The following is a 17,897-nucleotide window of genomic DNA, read 5'->3' as shown; positions in this document are numbered from 1 at the left end:
CCCTTGCACTGTGAATCTGAGATCCAAGAGCTTTGGTCTTTGACCTCTCTGCTTCTCTTCTGTCTCTGCTGGTGAAATGTGATGCACTTTCCCACAATTCACATCTAAATGTAGATTAAAAGGTCATTTAGAATTAATAAAAAGGCAATATATTTTAATGTTCATGGTATTGCCTGATTCAGCACCATGGCAGGAATGGAAATAAATAGAGCAGATAAATATTGGCTGTGGGGACCCTGAGTCGTTAATGGTCGCACCTGCTGATGCTGCAGACGTTTGCTGCTGTGGAGCTGAACTAAGTCAGGTTCAAGGAGGGTAGCAGTGCCGACAAGTTCTTCATAGATGGACACCTTTGACCCTTGATACCTCTGTATTTCTTTAAAAGAAATAAACTATAACTATTAATCTTTTGTTAAGCTTTTAAGTGTTCTACTCTGAGCAAAATGTCCAGGTATATCTACTTGGAAAATAAGATATTCTGGCCAAAGGCTGTGTTTTAGTCCACACTATAACAAAACAGTCCAAAGAACACTTAAGAACTACTGTAATCCAGTGAAAGTCTTAGAGTTTTTACAAAGGACAGACTCTAAAATATTTCTAAATAAAGAAAGTTTTGTGAAAAAAGCAAAACAGATTTGTAGAAAACAATATTGATGAATTAGAAGAGCTGATTTATAATACAATTAATGTAGTTTATGAAAAAATGAATGATCAGAATTATGTCTAATGTAGTAGAACAGAAGCCTTTGTTTTGAGAATTTATATTAGTTGATGACGTAATCACACCAAACAGCTGTTATTCCAGCGTTGTTTCTGAGGTCAAAATTAAGACAGTGATAAGCAATTTGAAATTTGATGACTGAGATGTCTCTGGACATTTTGCTACAACTGACTTGAACATTAATTACTACATTGATTTTTACTTAAGTAAGCAATCACAAAATCAAGATCCTTTTGCAAAAATGTTGAATGAAAGTTGTAGAGTTACTAGTAAAGAAATCTAATTTCAAGGCATACACATGTATTGTTGTTATAAATAACTCTGTCTCCAAATGCTAATTTGCCATATTGGATGGTGACTTCAGCTTCTATTAGTGTTTTGAAGTTTTTAGATTGGTTAACAATGTAAAAATATGTGAGTAATTATTTTTATTTGTAACATTTTTGTGTGCATGATCCAGACAGTTTAGAGCCACTTGAAATTCCAGTGCAGAATGAAAGCATATGTCATGTTCTGAGAAATAAGCAAAACATCTCTAGAGCAATGTTTCAGTTGTTACATTTTTGCACTTAGACTCCTTTTTCAGAAATATTTTTAGCTCAAGTGTTCATATAAGATGAGATTGCTAATGGTGATGAAAGGTGCTATTGAGTGATAATTTTACTGATTGTAGATTGAGCTAAGATGCTTCAATATACTCATTTCAAAATATTCCTTTAAAGGGCCTTCTCATTAATTCACTGGTACTGTTTCTTCTTTTCTTCTACTTGTTTTCTTTAAGAAAATTAGAATACTGTAACTAGAATTCTATGAGTAGAGCCAATAGAATCTAAAATGACTGATGAGATGTACTTATATCTTATATTGACAAGAAATGTCACACCATGATCTTATAAGAATGATTTATTGGAGATTTACAATGCATAGTTAGAGAAAACCACCGAGTTGTTGACAGGTCACTGCAAACCCTAAATGTTCATTTAACCATTGACCTTAATGTCATGGAAACTGGTGGTTATCTTTCACCCAGTAACATGCTTGAACTGAATTTTTTTTCTGGCCAGGAGATTTTTAATTACTTTATTGACCAAATTCATTTAAAATATGATTAGCTACACATTTGTAAAGTAAAAGAAAGAGACAGAGAGAAAGAGAGAGGGAAGGAAAGTGGGGGAGAGGGAGGGAAGGAAGGAAGGAAGGACCTAATTAGATGTCTTTTGGCTTTATCTAGTGATTTCAAGAATATGAAAATAAAGCCAGATTATAAGAAGTTACCTATACAGATATATAATTTGAAACAATCGTTTAAAATTTACTGAACAGTTTTTACTCTACTACTGTAGACCCTTTTTAAATTGAATTTAAAAATTATGTTTTGTAAATTGCCCTTCCCTTTTTTGCCCATGAAGAAAATAAATTATGTAAAATTTTCATTTGAATATCATTTGTTCAATTATTGTCAGATGTATTATAATTAGAATAATAGTGCATTTTCATATTCTCTGATACTACTTTATTCACTTCTAAAAGTGAAGAATTTGATCAAGGAAATCAATGAAATAATGGATCTAATTTCTGCTTATAAAAAATACATGAACAGTATTTTACTGTTTTTCTTAAGTTTTTATAACGTTTTCTACATATATACATACATACACACACATTTTAATGCATATTTCAATGTAGTAGGTTTAGGTTGATTGAAAGTCCACTACATCTTTCCAGGCAAGGGACCTGTATAGTAACTTCTGGTTTAAATTAAAATTAGTTGACTTTCTCATAATAGACTCTAAAAGGGTGCTTAATTTATTGCTTTTTTCTCAAAACTGTAAACCATAGTAATAAAGATGATGCATATAGGTTGACAAATAATCATATAAACTGTCATTTATAGAAGCCAGTACACAAAAAAATGAGAACATTGATAAGCAATATGACTGTTTGATTATGAACGGTGTATACAACATGAGCTTTTTGACAAAGACTATTTCTCTTCACAGTTGCTTAGCAAAAACTAGATGCCACCATAATTTTTCCCTTACTGTACAAATTATACAACATATAGTATATAATATATGCATATATAACAATAGTTCATATTCTTCAAGTGTCAACAATGTGTGTGTGTTTGTATTTTGGAGAAATGACTGATTTTACGGTTGGATCAGGAATTACATACAATAATCCGGGAGCATCTCGTAGTATCAAAAAGTAAGGAAGTAGCCCAGTCTAGTGTATCTTAGTTGGTCTGGGGCCACCCTGCAGAGCAAAGGGTCACCCATTTGATTTCTAGTCTGGGCACATGCCTGGGTTGTGGGCTGGGTCCCGGTCAGGGCACATGTGAGAGAGGTGGCCAATTGATGTTTCTCTCTCACATTGCTGCTTCTCTCCCTTTCTTTCCCCTTTTCCTTCCCCTTTATCTAATAATAAATAAAATATTTTTTTAAGTAAGGAAGTACTATATAGCCCCACACCTTTTGTAGGCTGTAGGGTGAATATGAAAAGAGTAATGAAGCCAAATAAATGAAAGCACCCAATGGCCAATGTAGAAATTTGCAAAGCAAAACAAATAAAGTAGTATTGGATGATAGCTCAAAATGTAAAATAAATATGCAGGAGTCCATATTGACAGAAAAGATGATTCAATATATCAATAAATGGAGAAGAAATAAATCTTTGCACAAGATTCTGTATATTTTTGCAAATACTCTACCCTTAACGAAGTGGAACATAGAGTGTAAAGTGGGAAAGGTAACTTTGCAGTAGAGAAACCTGACAAACATACCTCACCCAGATGATCACAGTTAATGTCAACAGTGATGTCATTTTTCTAAATTTAAAAAAATGTTTCCCTTACCCATCTCCCCTACATCCACCCCACCTCTGGAAACTACCAATGTCTTCTCTGTATCAATGATTGTTTTTGTTTGTTTGTTATTACTAAATCCAGATATAATTTTTTAAAGTAGATATTTAGATTTTTCCATTTTTAGATATTTTTATTTATATATTTTACTGATTTACATTTTATTTATACACAGACACACACAGAGTTGACCCTTGAGTAATGTGGGGTTAAGGGAACTGATGTTCTTCACAATTGAAAATCCACATATAACATTTGACTCCCCAAGATCTGAACAAATAACCTGCTGTTGACTGGAAGTCTTACTCGTAAAATAAACAGCTGATTAACACATATTTTGCCTGCTATGTATATTACATATTATATTCATACAATATATAATATTATAATGAAGTAAGCTAGAGAAAAGAAAATGCTATTAAGAAAAATATATATAAATACATAAAATAAAAAGTGTATTTTGTATAATTAACCAAAACTATGCTAAAGTTTATAGAAGTGTCTCTTAATTTTAAGACAGTTGTCCTTGGACCTGGACATATTGGTTTTATTATGAGGTGGTTTTCTGATTAGTTCTAGATAAAAACTTGCTTCCAATTACCCATTTAAATAATAATATAAATTCTGATATATTTCTTAAAGCATTATGAAAATTTCTAATGACATCAAAGATAAAATTTAATAAAAAAACACTGAAATAAAATATTTTGAAATTATGGGAAATTCAGCAAACACAGAAATTTATATATATATATAAATGGTGTGACAAACATTGGGATTTTAAAAGTGCTTACATATATATATAAAGTTTAATTTGATTGTTTATCTTTGCTAAGTTTTAGAGACTAATTAAATAATATCATTCAAATTATATTACTATAATCTAAAAGCTACATGTCACAATTTTAGAAATAAGTTATTTATAATCAAATATTTTAACTTCAACAAAACAGTCTATAAACATACAACATGCAACTGGAGCTCTGATGGGTGAAGTTACGTATTATACATATATTTATAATAAAAGCAAAAGTGAAATTGATTTTACTTATGTGTCTTCCCTAGGCTTTCTTAAATATACATAGGAGAGATAAAATGGACATTTTATGAATAACTGTTAGAAATTCTCAATATTTTCATTTAAAATAATTAAGCCTTTCAATAACATTAAGCTTTTCTAAAATGTTAAAATTTACGCCATCATCACCTTAATTATAAGTAGCTGAAACTGAGTTATATATAATAGTATGGCCTCAGTATAGTTTGTACAGATGATAGATATTTGATGGACGTAGAATATTCAGAATAAGTTCTAAGTAATATATATGATTTGGGGGCATTAACCTTATTTCGATATCAAGACTAGTGAATTTTATACAAGTTAAAATATTCTAAAAATATCTTTATCCTTTAGTTTTGACAGACAGACCTCCACCCATAATTCTACAAGGCCCAGCTAACCAAACACTAGCAGTAGATGGCACAGCATTGCTGAAATGTAAAGCTACCGGTGATCCTCTTCCTGTAATTAGCTGGTTAAAGGAGGGATTCACTTTTCTGGGTAGAGATCCGAGAGCAACTATACATGAACAAGGAACATTGCAGATTAAAAATTTACGGGTAAGTAATATTCAGCTTGTACTTTGTATTTTTATCTCAACATAAGTACTGCCCTAGTGAAAACTGTGTTGTCAACTTAAAATCTTATATCCACGCACAATCAGTTTACGTTTTATTGTAGGTCATGTTAGTTTTTAGTGTACAAATGATGAATTCAAATTAGAGGTAATATCATTCTCCTTATGTTACTCATAAAATCTTATTTTTTATTATTGTTTATCCTGGTACAGTTGTTCCAATTTTGCTGCCTTTGCCCCTCCAGCCAGTCCTCCTCCCACCCCTTCCATAGCCAATCCCCACACCACTGTCCACATCTATGGGTGATTCACGTATGTTCTTTGACTAACCCCTTTGCAGTCTTTCAAACAGTGTCCCCACCACCTTTCTCCCCTCTTACCACTGCCAGTCTCTTCCATTATTCTGTGCCTCTGGTTCTATTTTGTTCATTAGTTTATTTTGTATATTAGATTCCTCTTATAAGTGATAACATATGTATTTGTCTTTCACTGTCTGGCTTAATTTCCTTAGCATAATAGTCTCCAGTTCCAAACATGCTGTCACAAAAGGTAGAAATTCCTTCTTTTTTTGCTGCATAGAATTTCTTTTATAGAGGCACCATGTTTTTTTTTAATCCATTCCTCTATTCATGGGCAAGTATATTGTTTCCAAATCTTGACTATTGTAAATAGCACTGCTATGAACATAAGAGTACATAAATTCTTTTGGATTGGTGTTTTGGGATTCCTGGGGTGTATTCCCAGCAGTGGAATTGCAAGGTCAATAGGTAGTTCCATATTTAATTTTTTGAGGAGATTCCATGCTATTTTCCATAGTGGCTGCACCAGGCTATGTTCCCACCAACAGTGCACGAAGGTTCCTTTTTTTCTTCATCTTCACCAGCACTTGTTTGTTGATTTATTAATGATAGCCATTTTGGCAGATGTGAGATGATATCTCATTGTGGTATTAATTTGCATCTCCCTCTTGGCTAATGATGTTGAGCAGCTTTTTATATGTCTATGGGCAATCTATATGCCCTCCATGAAGTATCTATGCAGGTCCTTTGACCAATTTTTAATTGGATTATTTGTCTTCCTGGCTTTGAGTCATATAAGTTCTTTATATATTTTGGAAATTAGATCCTTGTCTGATGTATCACTGGCAAATATGTCTTCCCATATTTGGAACCCTTCCCATATTTTCATTTTGATGATGGTTTAGTTAGCCACACAGAAACTTTTATTAGATGCAGTCCCATTTGTTTTCTTTTTCCCTAGGAGATGTATCAGCAAAACTATGCTACATGAGATATCTAAAAATTTACTGCCTATGTTTTCCACTAGGATTTTTGTGGTATCACAACATACTCATTTTATCCATTTTGAGTTTATTCCAGGATAAGTTGGTGGTCAAGTTTCTTTTTTTTTTTTTTTTTGGAATGTATCAGTCCAGTTCTCTGAACATCATTTATTAAAGACTATATTTACTCCATTGTACACTCATGCCCACTTTGGCAAATATTAATTGACCATGGAGACATGGTATTATTTCTGGACTCTCTCTTCTGTTCCATTGATCTATGTGTCTGTTCTTATGCCAATACCAGACTGTTTTGATTACAGTGGTCTTGTAGCATGGTTGATATCAGGTATTGTGATCACTCCAATTTTGTTCTTCTTTCTCACTGTTGCTGAGGCTGTTCAGGATTTTTGTGTGTGTGTGTATATATGTGTGTAGAGGGGTCTTTTTTTTTACTCCATATAAATTTTTGGAGTATTTGTTCTGGATCTGTGAAATATGCCATCAGTATTTTAATAGAAATTGTGTTGAATATATAGATTGCTTTGGATAGTATGGAAATTTTAGTTATGTTGATTTTTCTAACCCATGAACATGGTATATGCTTCCATTTACTTGCATCTTTCTGAATTTCTTTCTTCAGTGTTCTATAGTTTTCTGAGTGCAGGTCTTTTACCTTCTTGGTTAAATTTATTCCTAGGTACTTTTGTTATTGTTATTATTGTTGCTATAGTAAATGGGATTTTACCCCTAGTTTCTTTTTCTGATAGTTCATTGTTGGTGTACAAAAATGCTGTTGGTTTCTGAATATTGACTTTGTATCCTACTACTTTGTCGAATTCACTTATTAGATTGAGTAGATTTTGGTGGAGTATATAGGGTTTTCAATGTACACTATCAAGACATCTGTAAATAATGACAGTTTTACTTCCTCCTTTTCATTGGATGCCTTTTATTTATTCTTCTTGTCTGATTACTGTGGCTAGAACTTCCAGCACTATGATAAGTAGGAGTGGTAAAAGTGGACACACTTGTCTTGTTCCTGATTTCAAGGGAAACACTTTTAGCTTTTGCCCATTGAGTATGAGGTTGGCAGTAGGTTTCTCCTATATGGCCTTTATTATATGGAGGTACATTCCCTCTGATTTCACTTAACTGAGTGTTTTTATCATAAATTCATGTTGGATGTTATAACATGATATCATATGATCATGTGATTTTTGTCCTTCATTTTGTTTATGTGATATTTATTGATTTGCAAATGTTGATCCTTGCATCCCTGGAATGAATCCCACTTGATCGTGGTGTGCGATCTTTTTATGTATTTTTGGACCCAGTTTGCTAATATTCGTTGCTAATACATCATTTACATGTTGAATGTAAAATATTTTGTTGAAATATTTTTAACATCTATGTTCATCAGAAATATTGGCCTATAATTATCATTCTTTGTTGTTTCTTTACCAGGTTTTAGAATTAGTATAATACTGGCCTCCTAAAAAGAATTTGGGAGTCTTCTCTCTTCTTGAAGTTTTTGGAATAGTTTGAGAAGAGTAGGTGTTAGTTCTTCTTTGAATGTTTGGTAAAATTTGCCTGTGAAGCCTTTGGTCCAGGGCTTTTGAGTGTCAGGAGTTTTTTTTATTATTGTTTCAATTTCAATAGTTGTTAGCAGTCTATTCAGGTTTTCTGCCTCTTCTTGATTTAGTTTTGGAATATTGTATATTTCCAGGAATTTATCAGTTTCACCTAGGTTGTCCAACTTCTTGCTGTGTAATTGTTCATAATAATTTCCGTGTAATTGTTCATAATAATTTCTTACAATCCATTGTATTTCTGTGGTATCAGTTTTTACTTCTGAATTGTCTTTTTAGTCCCTATGTCATTTAATTCTACTCTGATCTTAATTATTCTCTTTCTTCTGCTCACTCTGGGATTCCTCTAGTTCTTTTAGGTATAAGGTAGGCTGTGTTGCTATCAACTTCCCACTCAGGAGTACCTTTGCTGTGCCCCAAAGGTTTTGGGTAGTTGTGTGTTCATTTTCATTTGACTCCCAATATTTTTTTTATTTTTCCTTGATCTCATTGTAACTCATTCATTATTTGATAACATGTTATTCAACCTCCATGTATTTGAATGTTTTTGAGTTTTTTCCTTGAGTTTGGTTTCTAGTTTTAAGCCATTGTGATCAAGGAAGATCCTTGATATGAGTTCAGTATTGTTGAATTTGTTAAGGCTTGTTTTGTTTCCTACCATGTGGTCTATCATTGAAAATGATCCATGTGCATTTGAGAGGACTGTATATTTTGCTTCTTTGGGTTGAAATGTTCTGTAAGTATCAATTAAATCCATTTTATCTAGAGTGTTGTTCAATGCCTCAATATCCTTGTTGATTCTTTGTTTGAAAGTTCTATCCATTGTTGACAGTGGGGTGTTAAAATCCCCTACAATGACTATATTGCTGTTGATCTTTTTCTTAAAGTCGTTCAAGATTTTCCTTATATATTTAGGTGGTCCTATGTTGGGTGTATATATGTTAACAAGAGTTATATCCTCTTTTTGGACTCCTCCCTTAAGCATTATGTAGTGACCTTCTTTGTCTCTCACTATGGCCTTTGTTTTAAAGTCTATTTTGTTTGATACTGGTATTGGTACTCCAGCATTTTTGTTGCTGTTGTCGTTGTTTTGTTTTGTTTTCATGTCTGTTTGCTTGGAGTATTTTTTCTATTCCCTCACTTACATCCTGTGTAGATCTTTTGTTCTGAAGTATGTCTCTTGTAGACGGGATATATGTGGGTTATGTTTTCTAATCCATTCTGCCACCCTATATATTATAATTAATGATTTGATCCATTTACATTTAAGGTTATTATTTGTAGGTACTCATTCATTGCCATTTTCCTTTGCACCTGTGTTCTTCTCTCTCTATTTTTTCTTCTTAAAGCAGTCCCTTTAGCATTTCTTATAGTACTGGCTTGGTGGAGATATACTCTTACAGCCTTTGGTAGAGGAGACTGGGAAGCTCTTTATTTCACCTTCTATTTAAATGAAAGACTTACCTAATGGTGTAATTTTGGTTCCAGCTCCTTGTTTTTCATTACTTGAAATATTCTGGGCCAGTCTTTTCTGGCTTGTATTGTTTCTGTTGAGAAATCAGCTGACACCCTTATCAGAGCTTCTTTGTATATTAATAGCTGTTTCTCCCTTGTTGCCTTTAAGATTCTCTTTGTCTTTAAAGAAAATTTTAACAGACTTAGAAACTTTTTTACTTTTACATCCCAACCTATATGTATATAATCAGTAACACTAAAAATGTTAAACATATAAAGTTAATGATAGTAATACAATATTAAAATAATTTTAAAGTGCTTCTGATTTTCTCTCATTACAAAGGAAATTTGTAAAGAAATGTGGATAAACTGATTTGTCCAAATAGTTATGTGGAAAAAATGAAAATGAAACTGAATACACAGGAGGCAGGTTTAGCTAGTTGGTAGGAAAATCTTACATTTTAGGTCAAGTTGCTGTGGAATTTCAATGTAAACCTGTAGACAAGAGCAGACTTGCTTGTCTTTTAACAAAGGATGATGTGATAAAAAATGACTATTTCTGCCAACTTAAACAAATTAGACCTGCTTCAGGAACGACACAATCAAAATAAATGTGTACTGCTGAGTATTGTATTAGCTATCTACTTATGTGTAACAAATTAGCAAAGACTTAGGGACTTAAAGCAGCACCATTTATTATCTCACAAGGTCTTTGGGTGAGAAGCCTCAGCGTGACTTAGGTGGTTCTCATTCCCTCCATTCAAAAAGCTCTATTCTAATGCTACAGTGTGTGTGTGTGTGTGTGTGTGTGTGTGTGTGTGTGTGTGTTAATCATCAAATTGGGAATGAGAGTGTGAAGAAAAATTGACTGGAAATGATTCAATAGAAGAATTAGTAGAATCTGGTCTCTAGGGAGAAATTGGGAACCAAGATGAAGAAAAGTAAAACAAAATTAAAGCCTCAAAAAACAATGTTGAAATTTCCCTTTTTAAAATGATCACAATGCCCTGGCTGGTGTGGCTCAGTGGATTGAGCGCGGGTCTGTGAACCACATGATCGCGGTTCGATTCCCAGTCAGGGCACATGCCTGGGTTGCAGGCCAGTTCCCAGAGGGGAACTCACGGGAGGCAACCATACATTGATATTTCTCTCCTTCTCTCTCCTTCCCTTCCTCTCTAAAGATAAATAAATAAAATATTTTAAATAAATAAATAAATAAATAAAATAATCACAACGTTCTTCTCTTACAATGTAAATATATTTGCATTCACACACTTATTTTGTTTTTATCATTGTAATATACAGATACATGCATGAAAATAATCACTCAATTTTCACATTGTGTGCATGCACACACAGAAACACAAATCTTTACTATATCAATATAATTAATATATAACTTTTTTCATTTTGTGACACAGACATTAATTACTGCTGTAAGTAAAAAACATGATTTAAAATTCAGTTAAAAGAAAAATAAATTAATACAGATTTTAGCCTGTCTTTTTATTGATTTTAAATTAATTATTAACCTTCTGTGAACAAAATGGGAATTATTAAAAAATTGATGCCAACTCCCCCTGAGTAAACACTTTAACCTCTCTCTCTGGGCTAGAGGCAGACTTGGGCCATGGAGGTTAATGCGATTTCACTGTACTGCTGAATTAGAGGTTGTGCTTGAATAGTCAGAACCCCCAGTAATGTTTGAAAGAAGCAATTAAAGGTGGGTGCTTGATGATGTCAAACAAACTTTGAGCCCTCTGACAGCTTTCTTAATAGTCTGTCTGAGATGCAAGCTCCTGGGGGCTTGCGTGCAGCCAACAGCACAAGGAGAATAGCTGGTGATGGAGGGCGACAGCACCTGAATCTCCTTTTAAAGCACTTGGTTAAGGAAACAAGGAGAAGGATGGAAAAATATGAAGCATTTGTGCTCAAAAAAGACATTATTTAAAACTGAAGGAATAAAACGTGGTGATAATATAGGAGTGACTTTTAACTCCTTATATAGGAGTTATATAGGAGTTTATGATATCAAGACTTTTGCTAGAACTTTTGTGAAACTCAAAAATGAATCTTGTACACCCTTACTGGTGTGACTCAGTGGGCTGGGTGTCATCTCGCAAACCATCTTGATGCCCGTTCAGGGCACATGCCTGGGCTGTGGGCCAGTTCCCCAGTTGGGAGTATGTTGTAGACAACAGATCAATGTGTTTTTCTCATACATTGATGTTTCTCTCCCTCTCTTTTTCCCTTCCTTCCTCTGTCTCTAAAATTAATAAATAAAATCTTTTTTAAAAAATGATTCTTTTTCTGTAATATGACTGCCTTAAAAGGGAAGTAAAAATGTGTTTTATAGGACTTTACTTATATCTAAAGACTTTCTGTCAGTTATATATTCCTTTGTGTCTCACTATGTCTTTTTTGGTACTTAATACAAGGGGGAAAGAGCATGATGAACATTGTGTTCCTATAGTTCCACTAATTGGTAGCTGAATCTGTATCTTTTGAGAAATAGAATATTCTAATGCTCATTAAAACATACCTACCACAGCTAATGTCAGACTTGTATCTCCACACAATGACAAGGAGATGCTGTTAAGAAGCATTACCTACCTACCCTTCTTTTAGCATTTGCACATAATAACAAGTGGTACATTTTTGTTCAACAGCTATAATAAAATGCAAATACTTTACTCTTTCAGAGACCATATTCAAATGAACATCCCATTAAAACCCAACCTCAGCTCATTATATTTAGTTTGTGAGTGATGCTTCTTAAATGAAAAGATTTCTAATGACTGTAATGTGTGCACAGCCACATTCGAAAGAATAGCTTTTTCTACAAAGGCTATCCCCCACCATCACTTCGTATAATGGAAGACAATTGTATGAAGATAATATGGCAACGAATGACATTCCAGAGCAATTTGAAACTTAGGTTGAAATACATAATGACATTTAAAATCAATTAAAATGGTGGAATGGCAGTAACATCCGTGCACTAATGATTTACTTGAGAATCAGTTGTGGAAGGTTCAGTCATCAATAGACACATGTTGAACCCAGCAGATATTATATTCTATGAACTCCTATATTTCATCAGCAGTTAGACTCATGTTCATCACAGAATCTTAATTCTACATCTTCTGACTTGCCTTATTCTGTTTGGCCATCAGTTTCTCCTCCCAGTCTCACTTTTCCTTGCCCTGAACAGATACCAGTGCCAATGAATGTTTGCAATGTAAGCCCACAGGTTCAGCTGTGGGGGGGTTGAGTTCCATCTTGTATTGATCTTTGGGCTTTTGTCAATGCATAATCACAGAGCATTCTGCCTTTCACATTTGTAAAATAGAGCTCCTGATTATATTATCAATTATCCCTAAAAGTCTTTTGCCACTCTTTCATGAATAACAAAAACATTTTAAGTAATCAATAAAATGGCAACTTTTATGTATACTTATAAAAAGAATTATGTATTAGATTTTTCCTGTGGCCTTTCATCTCTGATTTGCAGTGATTTCATAGGCATGATTTCTTTGGTTTTCAGTGATATAATTTTATTCAAATCACTGTTACCCTGCTGTAATTTAAATATAGCTGAATACCGATCTTTTTACAGGGAAGGATTTATTTTTTAATTTATTTAACAACTTCTTTTTAAAACCTTCATTCCTTCCCTTTCTTGCACACTAGATTTCTGATACTGGCACTTACACTTGTGTGGCTACAAGTTCAAGTGGGGAGACTTCCTGGAGTGCCGTGCTGGATGTGACAGGTGAATTCTTTGTGAATTATCGTAACAGGAGATTTCTTAAGTCCATTTTAATGATTAGCTCATGATAAAATGCCGGGTTAAGAAGAGATCAATATTTTAAATGCATTAAATATAAAAATTAAGTCTTATGCTACTTTTTAATACCTGAACCACTTGGCACATAACATTGCGTATATGCAATTTGATATTTTTCCCTGACCACCTCTTTATTTTATTTTCTCAGTCTAAAGAGAAAGCAATTCTAGTGATCATGTGTGAAAGTAAACATCCAGTAACATGTAAGAAAAGGAGCCATAATTTCAAGAGCCAGAAAATATTTACTTACGCACCTTTTACTCATGCAGATCTCTCACTACTAGGCCAGCTTCTTTAGTAGAATGTTTTTCCTCTTTTAACCATTGTCGCCAGCATACACATTCAGGAGTAAAGCTTTTTCTGTTTGTCCTCTATAGAATCTGGAGCAACAATCAGTAAAAATTATGATTTGAGTGACCTGCCAGGACCACCATCCAAACCGCAGGTCACTGATGTTACTAAGAGCAGTGTCACCTTATCCTGGCAGCCAGGTAGCCCTGGAACCCTCCCAGCAAGTTCATATATCATTGAGGCATTCAGGTATGGGACAATTTCTGTTTTCTCCATTGAGTTTTGCTTTAGCTCCTATATCCTAAAATCTCATGTGAATGATCCTGCTGTTTGATTTTAAAGACATGTTCAACCCATGCATTTTTAAGAATTTAACTTTTGATCTGACTTTATTCAAGAATAGGCTTTATTTTTTTCATTTTTAACAATCATAAGACTAAATATGTATTATCTAGCCTGAGTTTATAGGGGTCTAATTCATGATGTAATAATCATTTAGCTCCTTTCTTTACCCTGATTGTTGTAAGGATTTAAGATGAGAGTTTTGGCATTAGAACTAGGCAGAAAATAATTTAATTAGACACAAGGGCTTTTTAAGTTATGCTATATTTTTTGAGGCATGGAACCCTGGAACGTTGCTTCCTAATAGATAGAGCAGAAATTAACTCCAGTTTTTTTTTTGTTCCAAATATTTGAGTACATCTATTGGGTATACTTACGAGAAAATTAAAAACTACAATTAAGAAATTTATTTCATGCACCCCTGATTGCTGAAAAGAAATGGCCAATTGTTATTTGAAATAATTGTTATCAATTTAAGGATATAGAATATAAGTTAGCAAACATCATTATAAAATTGTCTTATAAGAATTTAATAAAATGCTTACAGAGATGGGAAATCTGAGTAGTTTCATATTCAGTTTTAGTGTGCTTCTATTTGCTACTAAAAAGATAGTGATGGCTTCTGTTTTTTCCAAGCATTAGGACAAATTCTTAAACATGCTTTCATTCTAGGCGTTCCCAGTCCATTGAAGGTCATGATTGATACAGAGTTTTCAAATTTCAAAATGCTATTTTTTAAAATTTTCATGCTTTGATGCATAAGGACTTCTGGGAAATAAATGGAAGTCCCTGAAAAATCAGATTTTTTTCTTCATCTTGAACAAAAGGAACATTTGACCATAGACAAAGTGCTCTCCAGGGGCATGCCACCCGTAACTGGCTATAGGGGAGTCAGAAATATTTGGTCATTCCGAGATATAAAATCACAATACTATATAATGTACAATTTTATTAAAAATGTGACCAAGGAAAAATATTTATTACATGCTTCCTTTCTTCTTTTACAGATATGTAGTTTTAGAAGGCTTTGTTATAATATTGCATGTGGAATTGATACAAAAGAAAACACACCTTGTAACAAGAAAGTGTATTGGCATAATTTACTCTGTAGTCCATTTATTCTTTCTACAGGTTAATTCTTTTCAAGGTATATATATGTATATATATACATTTACAAGGACCATATTTATTGTATAAACTTGATGTTGTGATCTTGGCCTCTGTTCCTTTTACAGGTATTCATTTAGTGGGCTGCTGTGCATTAGCAAAGGGCTGTCACGTCTCCTGGGCTGAGTTTAATTTTGTTGTGCATGGCACTTTCGTTAGGTGGGCTCGGCTTTGTTGTTGAATAAACTGAAATCATCCAAATGTTTCATTTATTGGGCTGAACACTTCAGATGTTTTGTGTGTGTGTGTGTGCGTGTGCGTATTTAATTTTCAGCCATTAACCTTTGTCATTGATACCCAACTCCTTTTCCAGTAACTTTATGACTGGTCTTTAAATGAAATTTCTGTTCCTGTTTCAGCCAATCAGTGAGCAATAGCTGGCAGACTGTGGCCAACCATGTAAAGACCACCCTCTACACAGTGAGAGGACTACGGCCCAATACAATCTACTTATTCATGGTCAGAGCAATCAATCCTCAAGGCCTCAGTGATCCAAGCGCTATGTCAGATCCTGTGCGCACACAAGGTAATTTTGAGAGCCATAAGCGTGATCAGTTCTACAAGGAGGCATTACACAGATCTATAAGAGCAAAGGGATTGCACCAGGAAAGATAAATGTGTCTGCATTGCTTGTTACAATGATTCACTAGACCTGAGCCAGTTTAGAAGGTAATATACTGTTCACCTTAGTGAATGTGTTCACTTTCTGGAGGTGTCAGAGTCTATTTAGTACAACATAAACAAAATAATTGGATATATTTACATAGGAATAGTGAATCAGCTAAGGTAGGGCTTTATTGTATTCCAAAGGGAGGAAAAATACTACTCCTTCTTTGAAATGAATAATGCAGTATTAAAGACTGCTCTGTAATGGGTAAGGTGCCCAGATAAAGATATCATTCCTCACTATTACTCAGGAATTCTGTTTCTATAGAGCAGCAGATCTCAAGGGGTAGGTGCTGTGGAAGGAGCATCTCACCACCTGGAAAGACATTATAAATGCATGTTCTCAGGCCCCCATCTCAGATGTCTGGGAAGGGGCCCAGTCGTCTGTGTTAAGGTGCTGGCAGGTGTTGCTGATGTTTTTGACAAGTTTGGCAAGCATCGCCACAGTGTGTTTTATTAAACCAGAGGTTTAAAGGAGCAATTTGTTTCAGAAAGCAGTAAATCAAGTTTTCTTCCTGAGGTGTGTGATTCATTTGACTGAGAAAAAAATAATAACTCCCACCCAGGACATTGTAACATAAGATGAAAATGGAAGATTTCTCAACTCACGTTTACTAGTCTGTCTCCTCAAAATGAGAAGTCGTTGGAATCTAGGGGTTAATGTAAGATGTGGTGTTATCATTTCTCTTCCTACTAGTGGATGAAGAGAATTAATAAAATAGAATTGTGATTTTATTTGTTACAATCTGTTTCCCACAGGGTTCTTGAGAAAGGGTTAATTATGTCTTATTTGTAAAAGGCTTTGAACAAGATATAATTCAAAGTAGTATTTTTATACTATGAAAAGCAGCATACAGCCATAAAATATTATTATAATTACAATGTACTTCGGCGATAGTTACCAGCATGCTATTATAACAGAAAAGGGTTCCTTGAAGGAATCGAGTGAAATAAGGTTACCATGTGACTTGGTAACGTTGCTGACATGATGACAGGAAGGGAGGAGAGAATGCCACTTGGCTATTGTTCTCTAAGCAGTAATGCGATTAATTTCCCATGAGGATAAAGGACCTGTAGGTAAAGAACCTGTCTCAAGAGAAAGAAAAAAGTACAACAAGGAACTTGAAGACCTGAAACTGGTTATATTTTACCTCTCTTGGATCCAATTGCTTTTAGTGTGTCTGAATTTAATGAGTAAATTAAATTATTAATGTGAAAAGGAAGAGGTGCACGGTTTTAACATAGAAAATAATAGTACCTAGATCATTTTTACCTTTGTAGATAGAAATTGCCTGTTTTTGTGTGCGGCCACAATGGAAGTCGGGGAAATAACAGAATAAGGGAGATTTTGGTGTGATTAAAGCCAGCAGAACTTGATCATTCAATAATTGTGCCGGTCACTAAATCTTGACTCATAAAATAACTTTGCAGGGGAAAGGTCAAAAAGGATGAACAAAAAGTTGTTTGTGTTCTGACTTGTTCCAGTTAAGAGACTATATAGAGCAAAAGACTTATGTTCTTTTAACAGATGTCTAATAGGAAAACCCATGTTTTGTGTCTGAATGTCACATTTTTTGGCACCACACTTTCAGCAGCTTTGCAGTTTGCAAAGCTCTTCTTTTCAAAGAACACTTTTTTGTATGAGTTCTTATTTTTTTAAGATATTCAACACCACGGAATTTAGAATTATTTTAGTAAACACTAAATAGCAAATACTTGTACTATCAACATCACAATGGACCATGTGTATATCCCCAAAGGTCAACATTATTCACCTAATATTAATAACTTTTTAAAATCAAACTTGTTTAAGGATGAAAAAAAGTGAAATGGGAAATGTCACCTGAGTGTAGTTCCCAATTATTTATGTCCCAATTTAAGTTAGTGCACCCAATTTAAGTTTTGGCTGAGATATGCACTTTCAATGTTTTTGCAAGAGTGTTGCATTGTGGCCTGAGAAAATAGAAGAAAACAAGATGAAGATAATAAATCAATTTAAATTGGACTTCCTTCCTTAAAGAAGGTAGT

The 17,897-nt window shown here is 33.8% G+C and overlaps 1 protein-coding gene across 5 annotated transcripts in view; it reads left to right on the top strand.

The window, feature by feature from the left end:
• The window catches only part of ROBO2 (roundabout guidance receptor 2), a 1,307,581-nt gene that overhangs the window by 1,205,048 nt on the left and 84,636 nt on the right, over nucleotides 1-17,897 (top strand). For all 5 annotated transcript variants that reach the window (XM_037059032.1, XM_037059034.1, XM_037059035.1 and 2 more), the window contains exons 10-13: nucleotides 5,002-5,207; nucleotides 13,247-13,328; nucleotides 13,781-13,943; nucleotides 15,563-15,729. In XM_037059032.1, the coding sequence (XP_036914927.1) occupies nucleotides 5,002-5,207; nucleotides 13,247-13,328; nucleotides 13,781-13,943; nucleotides 15,563-15,729 (618 nt within the window). The remainder of the gene's footprint in view (nucleotides 1-5,001; nucleotides 5,208-13,246; nucleotides 13,329-13,780; nucleotides 13,944-15,562; nucleotides 15,730-17,897) is intronic.

This window comes from Sturnira hondurensis, unplaced genomic scaffold, assembly GCF_014824575.4.
Source record: "Sturnira hondurensis isolate 20B ecotype Veracruz unplaced genomic scaffold, ASM1482457v3 Scaffold0010428, whole genome shotgun sequence".
Taxonomy (NCBI): domain Eukaryota; kingdom Metazoa; phylum Chordata; class Mammalia; order Chiroptera; family Phyllostomidae; genus Sturnira; species Sturnira hondurensis.
The sequence above is the reverse complement of the archived record's forward strand: the minus strand, read 5'-3'. Positions and strand labels throughout refer to the sequence as shown.